This window comes from Dicentrarchus labrax, unplaced genomic scaffold (genome assembly GCF_905237075.1).
Source record: "Dicentrarchus labrax unplaced genomic scaffold, dlabrax2021, whole genome shotgun sequence".
NCBI lineage: Eukaryota > Metazoa > Chordata > Actinopteri > Moronidae > Dicentrarchus > Dicentrarchus labrax.
This window is the reverse complement of record NW_026136724.1, coordinates 1,824,012-1,847,680: the sequence shown is the minus strand read 5'-3', so window position 1 is coordinate 1,847,680 and position 23,669 is coordinate 1,824,012. Positions and strand designations below refer to the sequence as shown.

General features: G+C 39.6%; 1 protein-coding gene across 2 annotated transcripts in view; it reads left to right on the top strand.

The window, feature by feature from the left end:
• The window catches only part of tmem178bb (transmembrane protein 178Bb), a 122,340-nt gene that overhangs the window by 45,252 nt on the left and 53,419 nt on the right, over window positions 1-23,669 (top strand). For both annotated transcript variants that reach the window (XM_051392059.1, XM_051392060.1), the window contains one exon: window positions 14,520-14,633. In XM_051392059.1, coding sequence (XP_051248019.1) covers window positions 14,520-14,633 — 114 coding nt within the window. The remainder of the gene's footprint in view (window positions 1-14,519; window positions 14,634-23,669) is intronic.

Here is a 23,669-nt window from a genome sequence, read left to right as displayed (position 1 = left end):
ACAGTATATAATTAGTAGACAGAGCTTCAGGGTCTGTGAAGTAAGGCCAAGACAGAAATGTCTTAAACCTCAATTTTATTTAATGGCCAGAAAGGGGCAGCTCCATTGGCTGCAAAAAAGAGGCCTGATAGAACTGAGCTTTATGAAGAAATAAGCCAACTTCTGACTTGATTTATTAGCTCAGTAAACAGTTTCCTAATGAGTTTATGGTCTCAATCTCTAGTTGCAGAATCAGAATCAGAATCAGAAATAGGCTACTTTAATAATCCCGGGGGAAATTATTGTCGTTACAAACTCCAGATATAGAAACATATATTAAGAACATATATATATATATAAAAGGTCAAATGTACAGTTTAATAATGTGCAAAAAGTGCAAAAATGGTTGTCCGTGTTTGAGTCAGATTACTGCCTTCTTCCATACAACATGATGTTTATTTAGTAAATTATAGTCCCATTTAGAGTAAAATAGACCCTCCAGGATTTTGCTGACTTATTTTGTGTGATGCTTCCTAAAATGCCTGATTTCATGGCAGCATTTCTTAAAAGTTGTGCTTCATGTTGTAATGTTTTTGGGCATTATTTGCAATAAAATTGTGGGATAAAGTGAAAAGATAAAAAACTGCAAAACTAGTTGCAAGGCAACTTGGTCCAGTGTGTATAAAATCTCTAGGAGTCCATCCAGCTCAACGCACCAAACTCAGATCAAACTGTCAAACTAGGCAGTGCTGATCAAATATGAATCTACGAAAGAGTCTATTAGCACGTTGACTATTTCTATTTTTTACCTTATATATTTGCCTGAGTATTGGTATACAGAAAGTGTTTTATTGATACCCTGTATTATCAGTTTGACGCTGTTTCTGTTTGAACCTCCATCTGATGCCTGGGTGTTTCCAGCCTTATAGCTATTAGGCAGCATTAACAACTGTTGTCTACTGCTGCCACCTCACTAACATAATTGTGTTTCTACATTTTCAAGCATTATCAGACTGGTGGATGTGTTGTGAAAGGATTAAGCGCATTACTGTATGCATCTGAGTGAAAGGAGGACTGATTGATTTGCATGTCCCTCAGCTAAGGCAAGACTTCCTGGATCCAGACATTCCCCCATTACAGGGAGGAAATACTTTGTAATGGATAAAAGACAACAGGGTTGCAGTTGTTTGTTAAAGGGTTTAACATCTTCTCCCTAACTGATTTCAGTTAGGAGGAAATCAACATTTGGGGAAATACTCTTACCCAGAGTGGGATCAGTAGATCAATAGATCAATATCAGTTTCTGTCAGCCCAGTAGAGATAGTGTTACAATGTGTCCTGGCCCTACAGTCCCTCAACTCTGAAATAATATAGTTTCCTCTGGTATGTTTAAAAACATAACCTGTATAACAAACTTGTTAGTACAGAACTAGTCTAAAAATAACCTAATGTTTAAAAGCCCTTTTCCTCTAATCCCTGACCCTGCATTTACCCCAACTGTTTACAAAATGGCTGAATAAGTTTCCTAGCCTAAACTGTACCTTAATCATAATTGTGTGTAAAACCACGGCCTACCTTCCATCTTAAACCATGAAACATCTTTAATCCCATGACCAGGAGCAATTTGGGGTTCAGTGTGTTGCTCAAGGATACTTCAACATGCAGCGAGAGGAGCTGGGGATCGAACCAGCAACCTTCCGGTTAGTGGACGACCCGCTGTATATGGGGCAGCAATATACATTACAATATATATACAATATACATTTATACAATAGAAGTTGTGAAATAATTGTCTGAAAATAATTACTTTGATGCCCCAAAACCCTGTCAAGTTCAGTTGGATCTTAGTGGTTCTACAATCCTGCCTATAGGAATGCCTGTGTAACCGTGTCTCCATGTAAACAGAGCTAGCTTAATGCTAAGAAAGCATCACTGAAAATGTCCTTGTTATATTGCCAGAAGAATTAGGGTTTGGGTTATGTTGTGTTTAGGGTTAGGGTTGTGCTGAATTAGGGTACTGGAACCTTTTTTGGTCCAATTCAGGCACTGTCACAGCCTATGCTAACCATGAAACTGTAAGGATCAGCCATTTATATGTTAACAACAACAACAACAAATGTATCAACAAAATCCAACTGATTCTTGGCTGGAATTGTGACTAGTTTAACTACATTTCCTAGTAGCTTCCTGTAGTAGGCATTTTTTTCCACTTAGTAGCAAGGCAGCATGACCAAAGGCCATGTTGCTTTATTTTATTCGACCTTGCATAAAAACATATGAATAATGTTTTCTGTGTTTCACCCAAACTCCAGTTTACATTCAATGACAATGTTTTTACAACAGTTAACGTTAAATACAAGTACTCCGCAGCAGTGATGTGTGTGCAGTCGCCCCCTTCGTGGCCCCATTGTTGAAAAAAGCGTGCTAAAGTGCCCTCTTGGGAGCCAAAACGTGCGCTAAAGTGCCCTCTTGGCAGCCAAAACGCGTGCTAAAGTGCCCTCTTGGGAGCCAAAACGCATGTTAAAGTGTCCTGTTGGGAGCCAAAACTCACTAAAGTGCCCTCTTGGGAGCCAAAACGTGTGCTAAACTGCCCTCAAGTGCCTTCTTGGGAGCCAAAACGCCTGCTAAAGTGCCCTCTTGGGAGCCAAAACGCGTGCTAAAGTCCCCTCTTGGGAGCCAAAATGCGCGCTAAAGTGCCCTCTTGGGAGCCAAAACTCACTAAAGTGTCCTATTGGGATGCAAAAACACATGCTAAAGTGCCCTCCTGGTTGGCAAAATACACTAAATTGCCCTCTTGTGTGGAAAAAAACACTCAACTTCCCTCTTCTAAGTTCTATTAGTAGGTAGAGATGCCTATTGCATTTTTAAGGAGGAGCTACGTTTTCTTTTCAAACCTAGCAAGTAAAGTTAAAAGTTGGGTTAGCATTGCATATCAGGGTTTCCGCCAGGTTTAAGTTGACTCCCCGCCGGGCTAAGCATCTGGGATCATTTTTAAAAATGCTTTCTTGAAAATGCCTTTTAAACTTCAGCTTGCAAGTTAGGACAGAAAGTCTTGTTAGTAGGCTAATGCTATTGAGTAGGCTATTTATGTTGGACCCTTTGTTGATCTATATTGAGCCAGAACTATATCTCACAGAACCAGTTTGGATTATCTGGTGATAATATGGTGTTAAAATGCACTAGAATACAGGAAATGGCATCTGCTTAATTGAAAATGTTCTGGGGGAAGGCCCCCAGACCCCCTAGGGACTTATTTCCTTCATACCTCCATGTCGGTGTGTGTTCTCCTCAGTCCAACGTTGAAATCCACACAGTTCTCATGGATGCGGATCCTAACAGCAAACTAACCTGAGTAGTCTGTCTAGCTAGTCTGTTTTAAAGCTATATAATGTGCCATTCAAGTGCCCTCAACAGTGGTGAGGACGCGCTATATGTGCCCTTTTTTTTCTTTCCGCCCCTGCCCTTCAAAAAGTCTGTGCACACCACTGCTCCGCAGCGACTCTAGGGGTAGCTGTTTGACAAAACCGGAAAACTGCATAGTATGCCTTTAATGGATTTTTAATGGATTGGTATCAGTTAAAATATACACAATCAATCATTTTCCCAGTTTTACTTACTTTTATCCATATCTATAATTTAAGACACTCACACTTGTAGTGGCTATCTTTGGTCTTCTCTTTGTCCTTCTTTCAATAACATCATAATGCCAACGGTAAAACAACCATGTTGCTCCACTGTCCACTCATTTATTTTCTCAACATTTCACAATAGAATTCTACTTCCTATTCATTTGGTCAATTACAAAATAATGAGGTCCCACCAAATATTCAAGAATATTTACCAACATTGCAACATTACACTGAAAGATACCATCTAACAAGAAACAAACTTGTCACTGGGAAAAAGGCGCTTACAATACTTTGAATACAGTTTCTTAGATCAAATAGCTCATGAAAATAAGGTGTGAAAAATAAAAAGTAGCTACAGCTCTTATTTCAATGTGTCAGACATTTAATAAAAATGTTGATAAGTATCGGATTGGACTCACTAACATTAAGGTTCAAGGTTAATTTATTTCTACAACACAGGGTTGTCAACAAAATGCAAGTTCTATTCCCTTTATGCTACACACAAAACAAAAAGAACTATTGTTTACGGTGACAAAAATGATCTTGGATCAGGATCAGGGCCAAAAATACCTTGTCTGGTGAATGTTGGCTATTATAAATATATATATATATATATATATATATATATATATATATATATATATATATACAAATGTGCAAATGGTGCATTTGCACATTTTGATGGAGGTAGCTCTTTGTACTGAATGCATAGATATGATACTGATATCATTCATTTTACATTTATCACGATGATTTACTTTAACATTGGCGTCATGTTCAACAGCCATTGGACGACACCCTCTGTCCACATCACAATCCTTCATATTCATCATCAGGACACCAGAGAGCTAAAGACACGTTTACAATTAACTTTTAACAAAAGGTCAAGCAGCAATGCTCGAGGATGAGATTAGTCCCTCTCTGCGGTCAGACATGTTTAAGTCCAAAACTACAGCCCTGCTAGAAAAACGAGCATTATGCATAAATTCAGATAGCATCGATACAATACTCTCATATAGGCAGGTGCATACAAACACACAGACAGCCTCACTCCTTCAGTGCAATCACTTCCAGTCGCAATCAGTAACAGAGAGGAAATAGTGTCTGGCTCAGAGATGTTTGCAGAAGGCTGAAGGGCAATTTGGCTAAACTGACTGAGTTAGAAATCCATTTGGGAGAGCGGGAGCAATATGCCCCAGTCTCAGCGCTGGAAGGAGTGCTTCTCAGTGAAGGGGCGTAATGTTGTGTAATGTAATGTGTCTCCTGGTGAAAATGGCCTAGGTTTGGGATTAGGCTTCCTCAGGTGTCGCCGTCTGCAGGGACAAGCAGCAGAGATGTTAATGTAGCTCCCGCTAGTCGGGAAATCAAACGGTGAAAGTGCAGTGCTGCTCCGCGGCCCGAGGGGAGCAGATGGTGATTGATGTAGAAGGATATTGAATGTATCACACAAACCTGGCATCAGATTACTCCTCGTTCTCATCCTCTACTCCCACTTCACGCACAACTACATCCTTACAGTGTGTGATGCTCCCCATTTATCTGGACTTTACACACCTGTGGGTGTGGATGCTCAACTCAGGATGGAGTTACCAGTCAATACAAATATTAATTTAGTAAAGGCTTGTTGTCTAAAAATTATATTGTGCTACATAACATTGTGTACTGTGTACTGCATCTTTCAAACAAATGAGGGGCTTGTAGAATTTAGGATCTGGTATGTCTTAAAGCGAAACTATTTATGTGTACTGAGAAAGGTGTCGCACAAGAAGATGAACCCACAGAGAATTATCATGGACTTTTTTGACTGGGTAGGCACAAGTCGGGCACTGACTTAAACACTGAATACTGTTTAGGGAGCCCAGTATGCAGAAATATTCAAATACACTAAGGGAAAATAACACTTTCATAACACATATTACATATGTGTTATGAAAGTGTATGTATTGTATATATTCGAAATAAAAGCTAAATTAAAGCTGCAGCAGGTAACTTTAATCAAAATATTTTTTGTCATGTTTGCTGAAACTTTCACTACATCCTGACAGAGGAACATGAGCCAGACAATCTGTGAAAAAAAGTTAATTCAATTCAATTCAAACTTTAGTTAATTCAATTCAATTCAATTCAGTTTTTTATTTGTATAGTGCAAATTCATAACAGAAGTTATCTCAGGACACTTTTCAAATAGAGCAGGTCTAGACCGTACTCATTAGATTAGTTAGATGACCACTTTCATTATAATGTGTTATTTGTGAGGTTAATATCAAAGTATTTGCAATGAAATATGAATGTAATATGAGTTACCCCCTTTTTTTCATCTGGATGAAGAACCCTAGCAAACTTCATTGTGTCAGCCCCGCTTCTGAAAGTGAAATAATATTGGACCTCAGGTGGACGCTCGCACGACTCCACATGAATACTAATGTTGCTCTGTGTCTACTGGAAAATTGTAACTATTTGCTAACACGTTCAATGTAACAACTTTATTTATCTGCCCAGTTCTGGTTGTTTAAAACCCAGTGATGGGCTTTATTGGCAATTGGTTATTAGCTGTGATAATATTAATCTTTGCAGATACACAGAAAACATAGATAGATACAGCTTTACTAGAGCACATCACAGCATGGGGAAATCATGAAGGTTTTCTCCAATTGGGTTACACTGTGAAATCTGGTCTTATAAAAACCAAATTCCTCCTTGATGCTTCTATTGTGCTGTTTCCTTCACTCCCAACCGGTTCCTGTGTGTTTGCCAGGCTCTGCACTAAGTCATGCGGCTGCTGCTGTAGGAACGGCTGTTCGTTGCTGCAAAAAGCTGTTGACTCATGTTAGTTCACATCTTCAGTGACCCAGACCAAATGACTTTGTTTTGGAGTGAATACATAATTGCTCCTCCACAGGTAAATATTTGGAAATGGTCGAGACTAGGCTTCTGATCGCTGCATTTTAAACGCTTAAGGATTTTTTAAAAGCATTGTGTGGTGCCTATCCCTTTATAAATATTTAAATTGGAAGGCTGGATTACCTGAGGCGTGAATACATTTTAGAAAATGCACTCTAAAAGCAGACTGAATGGGTTCACAGGATGTGCTTTTATCCTCTCTCCCCAGCTTATACTTCATGTTAGTTACTGCTGTAAAACTAAGAGGATCTTAATCATCTTCTGGGTAAAAAGTGTTGCTTGGCAACGCCTATCCAGTTAGTTGTTGTCGTATGTATCATGTCGTTTGTCTTCTTTTTAAGATAAGCAGATGCCATATGTAGTGACTGTCAGCACACAACAACAGTTTACCTGTGCTCAGACACTCGAGAAGGAACCTGTTTATAAACTCAGCATATGGCGAGGGGCCTTCTGATTCAAATTACTACCTCAGAAATACATCTGCACATTAAGTTGAATCGTTTTCTTTATATGCCCTTGAAAAGGCAAACCTATCTCTGTCATGTTTTTTTGTGGTAAAATAGTAATAAAATAGTTATTAAAATTATATTTTTATACTACATAAACTATAAAAAAAATATAAATAAACTATAAAAAATCAATTCAATGAACTCTCTCAGAAAAAATAATGAAAAGATGCACTTAGTAAATTTAAATACGCTGCTGAATTCAATTCAATTCAAAACAGTTGTATTTGTATAGCGCCAATTCATGACAAAAGTTAGCTCAGGAGACTTTTTAAATAGAGCAGTTCTAGACCCGACAGAAACCTTGGATAGACCCCGACTCTAGGTGGGTGGCCATCTGCCTCGACCAATACCATAAATACTTTTAAAATTGTGTGTGATTCAATAAAATCTTAACTTTAAACAGATGAGTTCAGTGTTAGGATAAATAGGCTTGGTCATCGATCTCTACCATATTATACATGTGTTCTACAAATGATCCCATCAATACTGAAATCACTCATCAGATGTCTACACCTGGCCCATCTCTTGTCCGACAAACTATTGACAGATCTTCTTCTCAGCATAATGCACATACATGTATCCCTGCTATCTGACACTCATTGTTCTCAGTGGGAGGGCTGGGGTCGAGCATAAGGCCAGCATTAGCTCACTCCTCTCCTCAGAGAGAGAGCCGACTGAGGTGTGCAGTAGTGAGTTCCACTCGGCTGGCTGTGACTTTAGCCTCTGTTTGATTAAAAACTGTCATGGGAGAAACAAGAAGTCACTTTAAGCACATCATCACTGGCTCTGTGATGGAAAAAAAGAGATGCTTGGTTAATTAGTTCTGCAACAGTGCTCTGTTGCACTGTCACTTTTTCAAGGTGGCATTGTAATGTGGGGACTGCTGCATGTAAAAGTGTGGCCAATGTAAGGTATATTTTGGACTCCAGTTGAGCTGCAGTGGATATACCTTGAAGAGGTGTTGCTATAAATTCTCAGACAAAAAGACAGAAAGAATGCCCTTGTGATAATGGAGTCTCCAGCCCCCTGTCAAGCTTTATGCTTACTCATCCATCCCTACAGTATAGCAGCTAAATATGTGAAAGTCACTTCACATAACAGTGCAGTGCATGACATGTTTCAGACTCTAACTTTGTTAATAGTGTGTAATGTAGTAGTTGGTGTTAATGCAGTTTGAGGTTGTGCTTATGTATTTATAATCTTAATTATTTTTCATGAATGCAATTATAATGTAATGTTGTAAAGTAATGGGGTTTTTTTAAATATCAAGTTTTATGACTATTGGTAATGATATGGATCTCTATAAATAACTTAAATGAAGGCACAGAGTAATGAAACCTAATTAGTATTAGTTAGTATTAACCTAGTGAGGCAGCTGGACTCCCTGGTCCTTTAAAGGTGTTGATAGGTATAGTTTTGAGCTGTGGACAAAGTTAAGCTAGCTCCTTACCCCTGCATCAAGGTAACCTACTGTAAGACGTGGTCCTCACTAGGGAGGGTTCTGGTGACTAATTTGGTTGTTATTTAAATTTAAATTTAGACTTGTTGGCTAGGTAAGGGATAATCACCTCAAGGCAGGGCAATAAAGGCTTCGTCTCGGGCGGTAAGCTGTCCACAAGCCAGGCATATCAAACTGTTTATTGCCCTGCCTTGAGGTGATTATCCCGTTTATTCTACTTCTTGCTTGCCAACATAATAAAACAATTCAAATACTTTAATAATTATGCTGTTTCTTATTCGTATTGCATGCTTATTAAATGTATACTTTGTTTGAGTTCATCTCCCTCAAAAAGTAGTCCCCTTTAGAACTACGGTGAATAACGTTAGCTCAGCTGTAGCTAATTAGTTTCTATAGCAACCACACAAGGCTGCATCTGATCACTAGTTTAATAACGTAGTTGCTACATTGTATCTATGACCCTACTATGTATCGACTGACCCTCCGATAGATTTCTGACACATTTTAGAAACTTTTTTAAACAAGGTTTATTTTTACAATGGACCTCATGTTTGGAATTTCTGTGATAGAAAAAAAATACAAGCTGATCTACTATTTGATGACGCTGTGCTCAGTCAGCAGAAAGTACAACCGACAAGTCAGCGGGCAACCTGCCGGGTTAATGCCCTCCTCCCAGCCAATCCGAATCAGGCATTCTTAAACGAAGTAGAATAACACTAAATAGTGCCATCTCTAACAGATTTGTTGTATGAGGTTAGATGGTAGATAGTGAAATCAGCTGCTAGAATCCCAAAGTAGACAGCCCTAATGATATATTATGTCTTGGGACTCTGGGACAAAGATGAGTCTTGCTTAGAAAATGGGATGTTTTTGGAGGCTCTCCTGCTTTGTCATTTAGGAATGAGGACTTGATGGGTCAATGCAATAAAACTGTGTTGGCATTCAAAGTCCATTTGTGGCAAAGGTGACAGAAAATGTCTAAACGTGTTGTCTAAAAGATGTCGACGGGGAAATTAAGCTACCAGTGTTGAATTTGTTGGTATTAGGATTCCTTGTCTATGGAGGACCCTACCAAGGGGAATTCCTAGGACTTTAAATTTTTAGAAGCCTGAGTATTTTTGGTCCTCTGCAAGAGGGGCAAACACTCTCCATTTTTTCCCCCTTTTGCTGGAGGAGAGATGTGTCAGAGCACTTCTTGCACCTTTTGATGTGCCAATGACATGAAAAAACAGCTTTCTGCTTTCATCTGCTCAAAATCTCTCTTGGACTCTCACCACTTGTCAGGACAGGGCCCTCACTCCCCAGTTCCCACTCTTTAAACCCAAGCACGTCTTCAACAACACATTCAGTCCAACCAATATAATTGACCAAGTTTCCGGCATAACAGTTGGCAGAGCAATATTGATCACCGGAATGATAATTGTTCATGTGAACAAGTACCAGCAGCCCATTGTTGACAGTCAGTGCTGCTGACCACATTGCAGCAGCGGAACAGCCTTTTAAAACCCAACAATGTCAGTGCACATACATTTTACTGTAGATTCTCTCCTCTAGTAACTTCCTTAATGTAGTATCTATTTGTGAGCAGTATGGAGTGGGGGCTTATTGAACAGTGGTAAGATGTGTTCAAATGAATGCTGGTTAGGTAATAGAGGCCCATTGCCAGATGAGCCTCTTGTCAGGGCCATCAGTTTTATTGGCCTGTTTGAAATCCCTCCAGGTCTCAGAGGCTTCCTCAAACATCAGAAAAATCCATACCAGCTCCATGACTCCACTGCACAAGACAGATCACTGCTAGCAACCTTTCTGTTCATTCAATAACATCAGCAGAAGTCTGTGTTTTAAAGCCAGCGGGATTGCACAGAGTTAGAGTTAAGATCTTCTTCAAACACTGCACAAGGGAAGCAGCTCTGAAGTAACAGGAGATGTCTTGTGGGAGCCTTAAGGCAAGCCTTCACTGAGTACATGGATTACATATGAACATCATTGATTAATCAATGTTGCATTACAATGCCAGGCACTAAGGACAAGGTTGTAAGGTTAGAACATTTGCTGGATTTTACTAAACAGAAGCACCTTCCTGGAGACATGAATGGAATGGCAGAGTTAGCTGACTGTTAGCCATCTAGTTCAGGTCTTATTCCTATAGGCATAGGGTACTATAGATGATAGGCTTGGAAGATTGGAAATCATATTTTCATGTTATCCACCTGTTTGTAGCATTGACAATGTCACAGTTTCAGAAAGTATATTCTGAACCCTAGAGCTTGGATTTACCACCCGCGAATTGCTGCGAGTAAATTACAATTAATACTTGTGTTTGAGAATCCAGATTTGGTAAGAGGAAGAAGGGAAGAAGACTTGTTGGAGCTGGAGGTGAGACGAGCAAGCAGGAACCACCAAATCACTGTGTGACTAACTATAAGACGTGCCATTTAAGCAAATATACTGTACTTTTCTTCAATCATTGGTATCTCTAATTGAACATTGATTACAAAACCACCACCAAGACACAAACTTGAAGATATAAATTCTATTTTTGCGACCAGAACTTACGTAGTTTTCTTAGATCAACATCCGCTGGAAATTTAGCATCATCGACCATCAGCCACAGCTTTGGTTTCTATGGTAGTGTCTGCTTTGTCTTATGTACCTATGACAGCAAAACTAATGTAAAGCCAGACAGCAGGCAGCTTTTCTGTGTTGAACATTACGCTGTGTCTACATATGGGGCGCTTCAGCCATGTGGTCCTCAGACAAAACAGATAAGCTTGTTATTTATTTTAATAAATCCAGAGGCTGCATAACGTTTCACTTGCGCTATACATACATAAACTCCACCCATACTTTTACACTTCAAACTTATTTTCTTAAATTTTATACACATGACTAGTATATGTTGAAAACACGATCGATGAACGAGCACATGTGACAATGCCACGGTGGATCGGCATGTGTATTACATGCTTTGGCATGATACTAGATTGCAAGAGCAGATAAAACTGAAAACAGTAAATATCAATCAATATATCCTATACTTTTCAGAAACTTTGTTTAAGTGTCAAGTAGTTTACATTTTTTTTATTATTTGCAGAAACAGTAGGTACACTGTACTCGCTAATGGAACCATGGTTTCATCACATACAGCTAGTGTGAGCAATGGGGTGCCTACTGCACCACAGATAAAGAGATAGTCATGAATGGGTAATTACCATTGTCAGCAGTTGTGGTCTCCTGGGTTTGCTTGTTTGTGCCTTTGTGTGTGTGTGTGTGTGTGTGTGTGTGTGTGTGTGTGTGTGTGTGTGTGTGTGTGTGTGTGTGTGCGTGTGTGTGTGTGCATGGCTGCAGGACAGAGAAGAGGCAGGGGGGTGTGTTATCCTAGTTGTCTCTGTTTGTGCAGTTCAAATCTCCCAGGACTCCAATAATGCAATTTTCAGTAAGCCATGCAGCCTTGCCAGAGATAATTAGAGCAGATATGCAGAAATGGTGTCAAAAGGAAGGAGCTCTTTCTCCACCAGCCAGAAAATTACAGTCTTGGTAAGAACATATAGTATTACAGCCACAATCCTCACGTTGTGTTACTACCGGGGCAGTGCTGGCACTGTCCCAGCCAGAGACTAGACAACAGTTATTTAAATAACAACAGTAAACTACATAAGATACAGCAGACATGAAAAGTACATGTGCGCAAATATCAACATTTTGACAAGAGGAGTTTTTTTTACTTGGCTGAGGTGGAAATGTTTGTGTTTGGATAAAAGCAAAATGTGAGAAAGTGCATGGAGCCCGGTCTAGCAAATAAATCATGACGTGCATGAAGCGTGTGACTTCCACTGAATCTTCTGCTAAAGAGACAAAAATTTGCTACACGGGAATATGAAATCTATGTGGCTCAATTTCCTCAAACAGAAATGTTTCCATCATGTTTCCATATTGTTTTCACTCGTTTTCCTGAACTAAGCCTGAAACACGGAAGCAATTTTGTGACCAAGTCTGACCCAAACCCGAATTTTCTCCTAAAAAATATATACATTTTCAATGGTTTGTTATTTAGGTGCTTTTTTTTTTTTAATTGATTAATTTTCAAAAGATAATAAATAGTAACTTTTACTCTTATTAAGGTTTCTTGGGACACCACCATTAAAGAAGGGAAATGATAGAAAATAGTTAATTGATTCAGTCTCATAAAATACACTAAACTATTAATTTGAAATTCTGATTCATAATTAAATTAATAACTACAACCACAATCACCATTAATAGCAAACAAGTTGAAGGATGTGGAATACTCTATAGGAGAGGCTGGTATCACCCACTCTTGTGCAAAATTAAATAGACCAGCATATATAAACACAGGCATTTATTAAAGAGACAATAAAGGCAAAACAGATGAAAACACACAATATACAATCTAATTTAAAAAGGGAACTAAAGAAAAGGGTGTGTGGGTATATGTGTGTGTGTGTGTGTGTGTGTGTGTGTGTGTGTGTGTGTGTGTGTGTGTGTGTGTGTGTGCGCATGGGGAGTTGCGTGCCAAAAAAGGTTTGTATCCTTTGTCCTCTGAAACACGTGTTGGTTAGAGACAAAAAGCATGGAGGAGCGCGATGGTTGGATTTCCCTCTCCTCATGTGTGTGCTGAGGTCTAGGCTGAAATTAGGTGTGTATGTATGTGTGGGATCTCAGATTAACAGTACCGTTAAATGGGAGTTAGTTGCATGCGTGAAGCAAACCATTTAACTAACATCACCTTAGCACTGTCTCAAAGACTACAGTTATCACAGTAACCTGCATTAATACATTGCTCTACAGAGTTAACAGCATCAGTCAGCTAGCACACTTTCTGTTTAAAGCTGCAGATGCTATCTGAAGCTGTTGACTCCTGTTAGCGGTGTGCTAACCAGGGATTGCTGGGTTCAGGCAGAGAATCAAAGTTCTAGTGGGGAGAGCAAAAGAGGCATTGGCTGAAATGCAATCTCATAACTCATTGGCTATCATCTGACAAAAATGTAACTTTTTTATTCGCTTTTTAAAAATGTATCTGCATTCATATGCAGATATCTGTTTGTAAAGATGAGCTGAAATGTGTCTTTCTCATCATTGTCACGTATAAAGTTGCTAATCGGACTGCAGAGGACAGAGATCCATTTTCTGGATATCCGCTCGCTACACTGAAGGCCCCAAAACATTGGACCAGAGGCTAAATCAAAGTGGGCTCCAAGACTATGTGGTTATAGTTAAGGGCAGCTTGTAGTTACGCTTGATTTGACTGTTAGGAGACAGAATTCAAACAGTGGTCTCCAGTCAGATGCTTTGTCTAACCAACCATTCATCCTGAGGTCGGACAGAGTTTTAAAAATGTCATGATACTTCCACCTTTGCTGCTGACAAATAGGAGTCATTATTCACAGGATTGCTAGAGGTCAATAAGTGTAACCGAGTGGTTGTAAGTGTTCAACCAAACAACCAGTGCTATATTCTTGGAATACATTTTGTGACCCTTAAAAAACCTTTGTGGAACATCTCTCATCGTAGTGGTTTGGTATTTCTACAGCTCGGCTTGTCTCTATTAATTCAGACATCTTTCTGACTGTCAGTTAAAGTCTACATTGTCAGTGAAACATTTCATCTATAAATCCCACACACATCACCAGGCCAGGGGACTCTCAGAGACATTTATAATTATACACCAAATGGCTTCCTTGACTGATTAGTTAATAGCCTTTGAAGAACACATCATTTCTCTGACAGCCATTGTGTGAGAGTTGTAGGTAATAGAAATGTATGTTGGAAGTGTTTTTCAGCGATGACACAATAGGGTCTCGTACAACAGCAAATTGCTATTGTTTTAGGGAAGACGAGTGATTTGCCAGTGTTTGGGTATTTAATTAATAACTGCAGACACAGCAGCTGAATCATGACACTGAGGAACAATGTTATCTTCACATTCCATTCAGTCCTCCAGTGTGGATCTTATGTAAAGACCCATGAGTCAGTGTTGTTTCTGTATTAAGAAAATACATTTTTTGTCATTTTTCTCTGCAGGTTCCTTTGCAAGGTGTTCCTACATCAAGTATCACTACTCCTCAGCTACAATACCCAAAAACCTCTCCTACAATATCACCAAGACAATAAGGCAGGACGAGTGGCACTCCCTCCGTAAGTTTGTTTCTTTATTCTGTGACACCACTGCATTTTATTTGTACATGGAAGTGCTTTAGGCTAAGTAAGTATTCATTTTCATTTAACTCTCTGAAAAGTACTCATGTTGTAATAGACATTTTTTAATGAACAGGGGAAGATAAATAGAAAAACGGCACATTAGCCAGAGACTTATTCAACGCTGTCCTCTATCTTTATGTTTAATTGACTTTCCTCCCTTGAGCTCACAGTGCCAGCCATTAATGTGGCAAAATTCAAGAGCCAATGTGTTAAAAAGCAGGACAATTTCAGTGTGATTAAACCTACAGGCTACAGTACACTAGCCTTCATTTCATCTGATTTGTTGTTTATTTTCCACAGGTAGTGAGGTGTACCATTTCATTTTCAGTGCTCTCTTGGTGTTGACTAAGTGTTCTCTTGAGGTGGTTCAGTGTGTTGCTGTGGGACAGGGAGTGTGTTTGTAGCAGGAATTAAACCAACTTTTCTGCTGGCCAATGAATATTCTTTGAAGGTGTTAGTCAGGGGTATTTTCAGACTTTTTTGACTGGGGTGGCACAAGTGGGGCACTGACTTATGCAGGGGTGGTATGTGTTTCAGCCTTCCAGTCTTTACCAATTTATGCAATTCCAACACTTTTTATTGACCCCGGTATGCAGAAAATACTAAGAAATAACAAATTTATACCACTGCATATTAAAAACTGCATGATTTTTGCCTGAACTACAGTCTGCAAAGAGTTGACTTGTTGGTATAAAACCCATTTTTTATTCAGATATATTGAGGTCAGATTTCAAAGAAAATGGCCATGCTAGTTTTTCTATCACCAACCCTAACCTTACCCTAACTTTGGAGCGTTATTTACACCCCACTTCTCGAGCCTGACATGGTTGATACAATGGATGCATTAGGTCATCTAGAATGTCATACAAGTATATTCACTCTAGCTTTAAAACAAAGCCTGCTACAGCCTCTCAAAGATGAAGGACAATGGGTGGCACTATGGCCAGTCAGATTTCAGGGGTGGTCAGTGCCATCCCAAGCCCTGACTGTGTAACTACATTTGTCCATTCATCTCTTCACCACTTTATTCCTAAGCAAAATACTTCAACCATTTCTGACCACATAGCAGTGAAATGTATTGCATCATGGCACAAATTATGGCTAACAGACAATAACCACCACCACCACCCCTTTTTATGACGCACCCCTGACCTTCTTTGTAGCGCCATTGTCTGTTCAAAATGTACCTTTGAGCAGCATGACAATGACGAGTCTTGCAATACCTGATCAGAGATCTCCCCACCATATTTGCTTGAACCCTAACAAATGTACACCCCTTACTTCAAGGACATTCCTCCTCCTCTCATTTGTAGTGAAACAAACTGGAGTTACACTGTTATATGGTTCAGCAGTGTTTACAAGCACAACCGCATGTCACTGGTAAAAGGTAAAAGGAGCTGTACTTGTACAGCGCCTTTCTAGTCTTCCAACCACTCAAAGCACAGTCGGGGATAGAGCCATTATCAGGTTACCACTTCCAACGCTCTGGTCAAAGTTTATCTGACATCTTAAACACCAATCAGGAAACTGAATTTGCATAATATTTGTGGCAGATCTTAATGATCTTCAGAAGACGAATGCTTTTTTGATCCCATAGGTCCAGATGTTTTGCTGACCACCTGACTTTTCTTTTAGAGCTGCTGTCTGGCTGTACTGTACACTAGAAATGTCAATAGTAATAGTACATTTATGTGGATGAATCCGTTCTTTCCATTTTGGACATTCAGTAAGTTTCCCTTTTTCTCCTACTCAGTTTCTAATATCTAATTTGTACACAAGATATTTTTTATAATTGAACCAACTGTTATGACATTTTCTTAGAACAACCATGTTTCTCAGGAGATGAAACCTTTTTTTAACACATTTAATTACCTTATGGGCTTTTCCCCACTTCTGGTCAGGCTCCAAGGATAGCCAAATCATCAGTATGCTGTTTGTTCTTGTCCAACGCTCTCATTTGAGGGCCTGGTGAACACTCAATTCTGTGCTTTCAGTTGTGATCCAGTTTGAGCCACATGCACTAACTGTATGTTTGAGTTTTATTTGTCCTGGACCTGTAGAAAATACAGTAACAGCTGGAGGGCTATCACTCAACAGCACTGTTTGTCTGTTAGATTATATCAGCATGGGCACAAGCGCTGTCAGAGGAATCTAGAGGGAGTATATCTACTTTTAGGATACCTGCCATTCATGAGCTGCTCCTCTGGGCATGTTGTAGCTCTCCAGTTGACTGGCCACTGAGCCGAGTGGAAACATGGTCTGACCTCAAACTGTCACTGTCTCAGTCTGACTAGTCCTCAACTGTCAGGTGACAAGCTTGGGAAAAGCTCCTCTCTCCTCCAAACCGCAGAGGACCGCTCTGCCGTCTGTTTTCTTCTGCCTTCTCCCTACCACGCAGCTCTGTCCTACAAAGCAGAGGGGGAAAAAGCTTCTGTTTAGAGACTGTTCTATAGTATATCCAGGCCAGAGGATATCATTGTGTATGTATTACTACCTCAAGTTGGATGATTTAATGTTTAAATCTTATTTGCAATGAAATGGTAAGTGGCTACAGTTAGTGGAATTAGAACATAAATTGAAGAAGTATAATGTACAGTGAGTGTGAGCGTGAACGCAACTCCTCTCCAGTATTGTATATAAGGAATCTGGAAACAGCCTCAGATACACCATCCTGTTGAAGGCAAGTTAACTAGCAGCAGTGTGGTGCAGCAAGTGTTTTGTAAGGTGTTGTTGTACCTGTATAGGATTATTGTTATGCATAAAATAATAGTGTTACATGATATTTTTTATTTACAGTCAATATTCTCTACCGTCAGCATTGCTAAAAACCACTCAAGATGAGTGTTTGTAAACAGGGAGGCTCCTGTGGGTACTTAATCGTGCCTCCCAAGTGGTCAAATACTGTTGCTTGGTCAGTGGCTTTCCAAGTTGTAAAGTATACCTCAAGCATAATTTGTTGCTGTGGGGCTGTGTACTGAACCTCAATCGCACCAACCGAATTGTGTCGTATTGAAAAATGTCTTGTAAATTGTGTACCAAATTTTGATACAAATTATGTAAAACTCATCAGCGTCAGTGCGGCAATAAGCACACAGCAGGCTGTCAAACGTTCATCATAGAGGAAGGAAAAACGCTACTTTTATGCACAGAGACAAGGCTTGCATTTTTAACCACGTGCTGCTTAACTGCACAGACAACTAAGTGAACTTTTTGCTGCTGTGGTGCAGCCTTTACTCGCTTCGGAGAGCGTTTCAGACAGCATGGTGTTCGTTACATACTGACAGGTAAAAGGAAAGAAACACACCAAAGTTGGTGGTGGATTGTTGTCAGACCCCGGGTAGCTGGTCTCTAGCACAGAGACAGTAAGAGGACTCACTCTGCCACTATTGAACATTTTTGAAAGATTACAGCTGCTGTTAAAGTCAGGTAACGTAGTATAAAGAGCAAGAAAGTTCACATGTGAAGGTGGTGGGATGGACGTAACTGGATGTTGTATGTATATATATATATATATATACAGTATATATAACTTGACTGCAGAGCCCTTCACATTCAGAAATGATGTGAGAGGGTTACCTACAGCGTTATATTTTGAAATGGAAGGCCACTGACCAAGCAACGGTATTTGAGGAGTTGAGAGTAAGACCAGACAATTATTGCTTTAGACTCGACAACACCAGATCGATGATTTGCCGGATAGTTGGTTGAAGGTACTTCTGGTATAATAGAGAGATATTTGTTGATCATAGCTTAAATTTATATGAAATTTCAAAGGATGGATCATGAGCATATAACCCTCTACAACTCTACATACAATCCCCAATCACAACTCCTTGGGGTTAGGATAAGCAGTGATATGTTGTATGTACGGGGTAGGGTTGGGGTTCTGTAGTCCTTTATATAGCAATATATCCTCTACACAATCTAATTATTTGATACAACTAAATATTCAATATACTTTTTCCCTATAGCCACACTTGGGCTGCTTGCTGTCCCTCTTGCTGTTCTCCTACTAGTTAATATACTGTATATTTGATTTACCCTCCAGTGAAACAGACATGCTAAGCATGCTAAAATCACTGTTGCATGCCTAGTGCATACAGTATGTTTTCTGCTTTCAAAAGCATACCTGTGATATCTTGCACTTCTCCCAGTCTAAATTTGGTAAATCAGTGAATTGCATTTATGTGTTTAACAGTTTATGGCATAACGTTGAGCACATTCAGCTCTAGACAAGCTGTACAGTTCCCACTAGGAGATCATCGACCCCAAATAATCTCCTGTGGATAGGCTTTTTAGTTTCAGGCAAGGACAAAAGACATCACATTTATTGGGCTAAATAGGAAAGCTGCTGCTGCATATGCAAATGCTCTGAAGATGTTTGCTTTAGTTACTGCCATTCTCTGCTTTGGTTTTGGCTCATATGCATAGGAATGGGAAGGATGCGTTTCATCTTTACTATCTGGGTAAGCTCAGAAAAACACATAACTCATATTTATGGCAGGAAGGTCACCCCACTCCAGTCAGAGATGTTTAATGTCCTTATTACCGGGCCTATCCGCTCACCATCTGAGTGTGAGATAACTCCACTCTTCTAACCAATGGCCTGTCACTCTGATGTTGGTATGAAAAAGAACAAAAAATAGAACTAGCGAAAGGGGTGAATAAACAAAGCCCTGTTCGTTGAGTGAGCATCAAAATGGCAGATTAAATCACAGCACTGAATGACCCACTAATGAGAAATTACATGTAGGGCTTGAACTGGGGAGTCTCAGGGGACAGTGAGCCTCTAATGAGTCCTGTGTCTGACTGCAGATAGACTGACCATGGATCAGACTTAACACACAGTCACAGTTAAGACATAGTAAGTTCATCAATTGCATGAGGCTGATACCTAATTCTGTTCACTCGAGCAGAAGGGGATATTTAGAATTTCCAAATGTTATTGGACTGAATATTGATCAAATAGGGATTTCGTGGGGGTTGTGACGTTAAGAAAACTTATGTGCTGTTTTACAGCCACTTCTTTCACAATGTAAGCTTTTCCTGTAGGGGAAGGTCTTTTTGGGTTGCATGTTACATAGTTTGGTTATTATGTCAAACTTTTAAAGCCTGGTGCTCTTCCTGAGGGGTTGATAAGAACACCAGGAGAAACTGGCTGTTTAGTTACAATAATAGCTAGCTAGCGTCAGCTAGCTAACAACTTTCCATAAGGATCAGATTAACAAAACAGCTTGGTGCTGATTCTTCCTACTATATGATCCTATGTTAAAATCACTGGAGCAGTTGTTTCCTTATAATGAGACAGAGAAAAAAAATGTCAGTCTTTACAGCTGCCATCATCACAGGAGATAGACCCTCAGGCCGTTTCCATACAGTGACATAGTTACACATAGTAAGTTAAGCTTACCAAGTTGGTAGAAGTAAAGACTAGGCACGTCTTGGAGAAACAGATGCAGTTATAAAGCTCTAGAAAGGCAAACTGCAGTAACTAGTTTTTTGACTGTGCAGCCAAATCATAGGTGGAACAGCAGTTATTTGACCTATGACCCCAAAAATCATAGATATAATATATGGGTATTGTATATTCAAGGCAAAGTGATTTATTGATTACATTTTGTCTGTATGGTTTATTGTAGAAAAAAATCAAGTATTATTTTGTGGTTTAACCTGTTAAGATAGCTGACATTTGTAATATTTATGTAAACCTATTTTTAGGTTTAGACTCTTTAACAGAAATACATGTCAATCAGATCTAGTTTAGTACATGTTAAAATTGTATTGTTTGCTGTGTAGATTACAAATTGAAGTTATATAAATTATGATTTAGCTACATAGTGTGCAATGTCACTCCTGATTATGGTTGTACTATCTTGTCCTGTCTAGCGAGCTAGTACTACTACATTTATATACAAACTATTATTACTATGACTACTATTACTATTACTACAATCGACTTAGTTAATAATTCACAGATGAAGTAAGATTTTCTAGTGGAGAAGATTCCCTTCTTTGGTTTGTCCTGAAATTGGCTAGAATATGGGATTTACAGACACTGAAGCCACATTTATCAATTTGGACAGCTATCACAGACCACAGTAACTGCAGCTGAAGTTCTGGGAAATCGCAGTTACTGTTACTGTCATTTTTATGTAGTTTCCTTCTGTAAGATTTTGACCAAATTTGTAGTTCAACACCAGCACATTAAAGAAGTGTTAAAACAAATACTGAACTCTTTCTGCCATTCTAACAAATCTTTGTGCAGCCCCTGCTTGGAAGTGGAAAACCAACTACTGCTTTTTACAGATGAGTAACCCCACTTCAACTCAACCCTTTTAGGCTGTTTGGTCAGCAGGCAGAGTTTAATAGTTTGCTGTTAAACTTCAGAGATGTCCTGGATCAAATCCACCCACACTGCCTCGGGCCTTGTATGGATTAAGTAAGAATGACAACCTAGTCTTGACTTTCATGAAGTGTGTGAAATTGAGCTCAGGCAGCCCTGACAATTTCTCTCACTCCCATTACATAGATTTGAGGAAACAGTGGGGTGACATTGACACTGCTTCAAAGACTCGGAGATGAACATGATACTCATTTGTTTCTGTCAGTCAAAAAAGCCGCAGCGACTCACAGTGGCACCCGTGCAGCCGGGAACCAAAACCCCCTTTTTCTATTACTGCTGAACATCAAAGCAACAGCAGAGTACACAATATCCCTTCTCCCACCCCCATTGTCTGTCACAGATGCAGGCAGCATACATTTTTGACGCTGGCTTTTAGGGAGGACAGGATGGAAGGAGGTTTTCTCATACTGCAGCTTAGGGATTTTGTTACTTCAAAAGGAAGCATAAGTTGTTAGCTGGGGAAAGCTGTCAATGAGTGACAGTGTATAATCCAAGGCAGCAGTTAAAGGTTGTGGCTGAGGCTAATTGTTCAGCAGACAGCCACTCCCACTCAATCTCATTGCGCTGATGTGGCTGCTGCAGTTGATAGATTATGCAGCGAGCAGACCTGCATGAAGATGACGGGGATTTAACTCATTGAGAAGCATCGATTCACCGCTATTTAAAGGCTTTGTGGGGTCGCTGCTTTCATCCTGTTAAGCTGGGTAAGGTAGAACCTGGGCCCTCCATGCCATCACAGTCTCTTTCACACTTGTGCACAAACAAACAATGTGATCTGTCAGTTGGTCTGTCTTTGTCTTACTGTCAGGGGAGTTTGGGCATACGTATCTTCCTCAGCGGTTTGCCTGTGCAGGAGGAAGGTAAACCAGACCACTGGTAGGTACCCAGTAAGCAATGAGTCCAAATATATGAAGAGGAAGAAGCAGACAGAGCTCAGTAATACTCTTGTTAGACATGATGAAACAGTTTAAAATATTAGATTTACTGTATAGGCAACAATGATAAATGTGAAAATAGATCCTGTTTAACTTTGTAAACACTATGGAGCAGACTTTGATATTAAAACGCCAATCAACTTTCGATTGATTTAGAACAAACGACTTTGTTTATATATATCTATGTTATAAACTGGGCATTTTTTCAGTAGTATTTTCAGCTAATAAAGAAAAAGGTAGAGGATGATAGCTTTGAGCCAGACATTTGCACTGCTTATATGCAAATGTGGTGGTGTGGACAGTAGGCAATACACAAATGTCTCGTGGTTGCTAGGCAGCTTAGCATCTGTAACCATGATATCCCCACAGAGTGCTGGGTGGAGATCAGCTCATCAGCTTTCACCCCCACGCCATACATGTCACATCGGAAGAATCCTTTCAAGGACTGAGGTGATAATTAAAGATCCTGATGTCACTCTGACAGTCCTTTTGAGTTTTCCTTATCAAACACAGACCCGAAACCCCCTCACAACCCTGCTAATATTTCCTTGGTGAATTAGATGTCAAGCAGAAAGACAAACAGAGGCAAAACAGCGATATATGCACCACATCATCATGTCATTGTCATCACTCTAGATTGTCATTGGTTTGTATGTAATTATGGGTTTCATATTCAACACAGGTGCCCTCTGTACATTATCAATGTCTGTGTATGTGCTCCATCCTCAGTAGTATCCAGCATGTGTGTGCGTGTGATGAAGATGGGGGGGCCTAGTTTCCGCTGTTGTGTAAAAAATCTTCAAATGTCTTGCCTCAGGGCATCACTTTGATGCGAGGCAGATCGAATGATCATCAGTGTGTGTACAGTGTAAACAGCTTTAGAATTGTTGGAAGGCATATTGTTACACTTTTGGCAGAGGTTAGCAGTTTTTTCTACGTCTAGCTTTTGAGCTAAGCTAAGCTAAGCTAAACAACTCCCAGACCTTTGCTACAGACATATTGGAAACACTTGTTAAATATGAGATTGATATTGATATTATCTTCCACATATACCACCTAGGAAGCTCACATCCATCTCCAAATATAAATTTGCAGATGTACATAGTTCTTTTTCAATTATCTGTAGCCAGAGGCAGAAATATTTGTTGCGTTTGTATGAACGGCCAATTCTGAGAAAATAGCATCATGGTTATTTTGGGCTCAGAGACTACACATTTATAACCCAAAGTCTGTGTTTCATAGACATGGCAGGGAGGGATTCATGTAAGATGCTATTGATCCAGGGTTTTAGAACTTGGATCTTGGCCTCTGCTTCTTCCACTTTGAAGTCCCCCATGGAATTGCAATTCTAAATCACTGGAATCCTCTTTTGAATCTACCAAAACACCAATATCCAACAGTCATTGAACTTCCTTTTCTACACACTTGTGAGCTGTTCTATAGAGTTTTTGTTTAGACAGTGGATTGTATAGTATCATATTTGACTGGACATTAAGCAAATCTCCAAATCCCATTTCCTCTGGACTATTAAAATAAATGTGTCAGTAAGTTTATTTCTGGGAGATCTCACTTTATGTTAGTTACCTGTTATTTTTCTGTGTAGTATTTACAGTAGCTGGCATTGTGGTGCTAGAC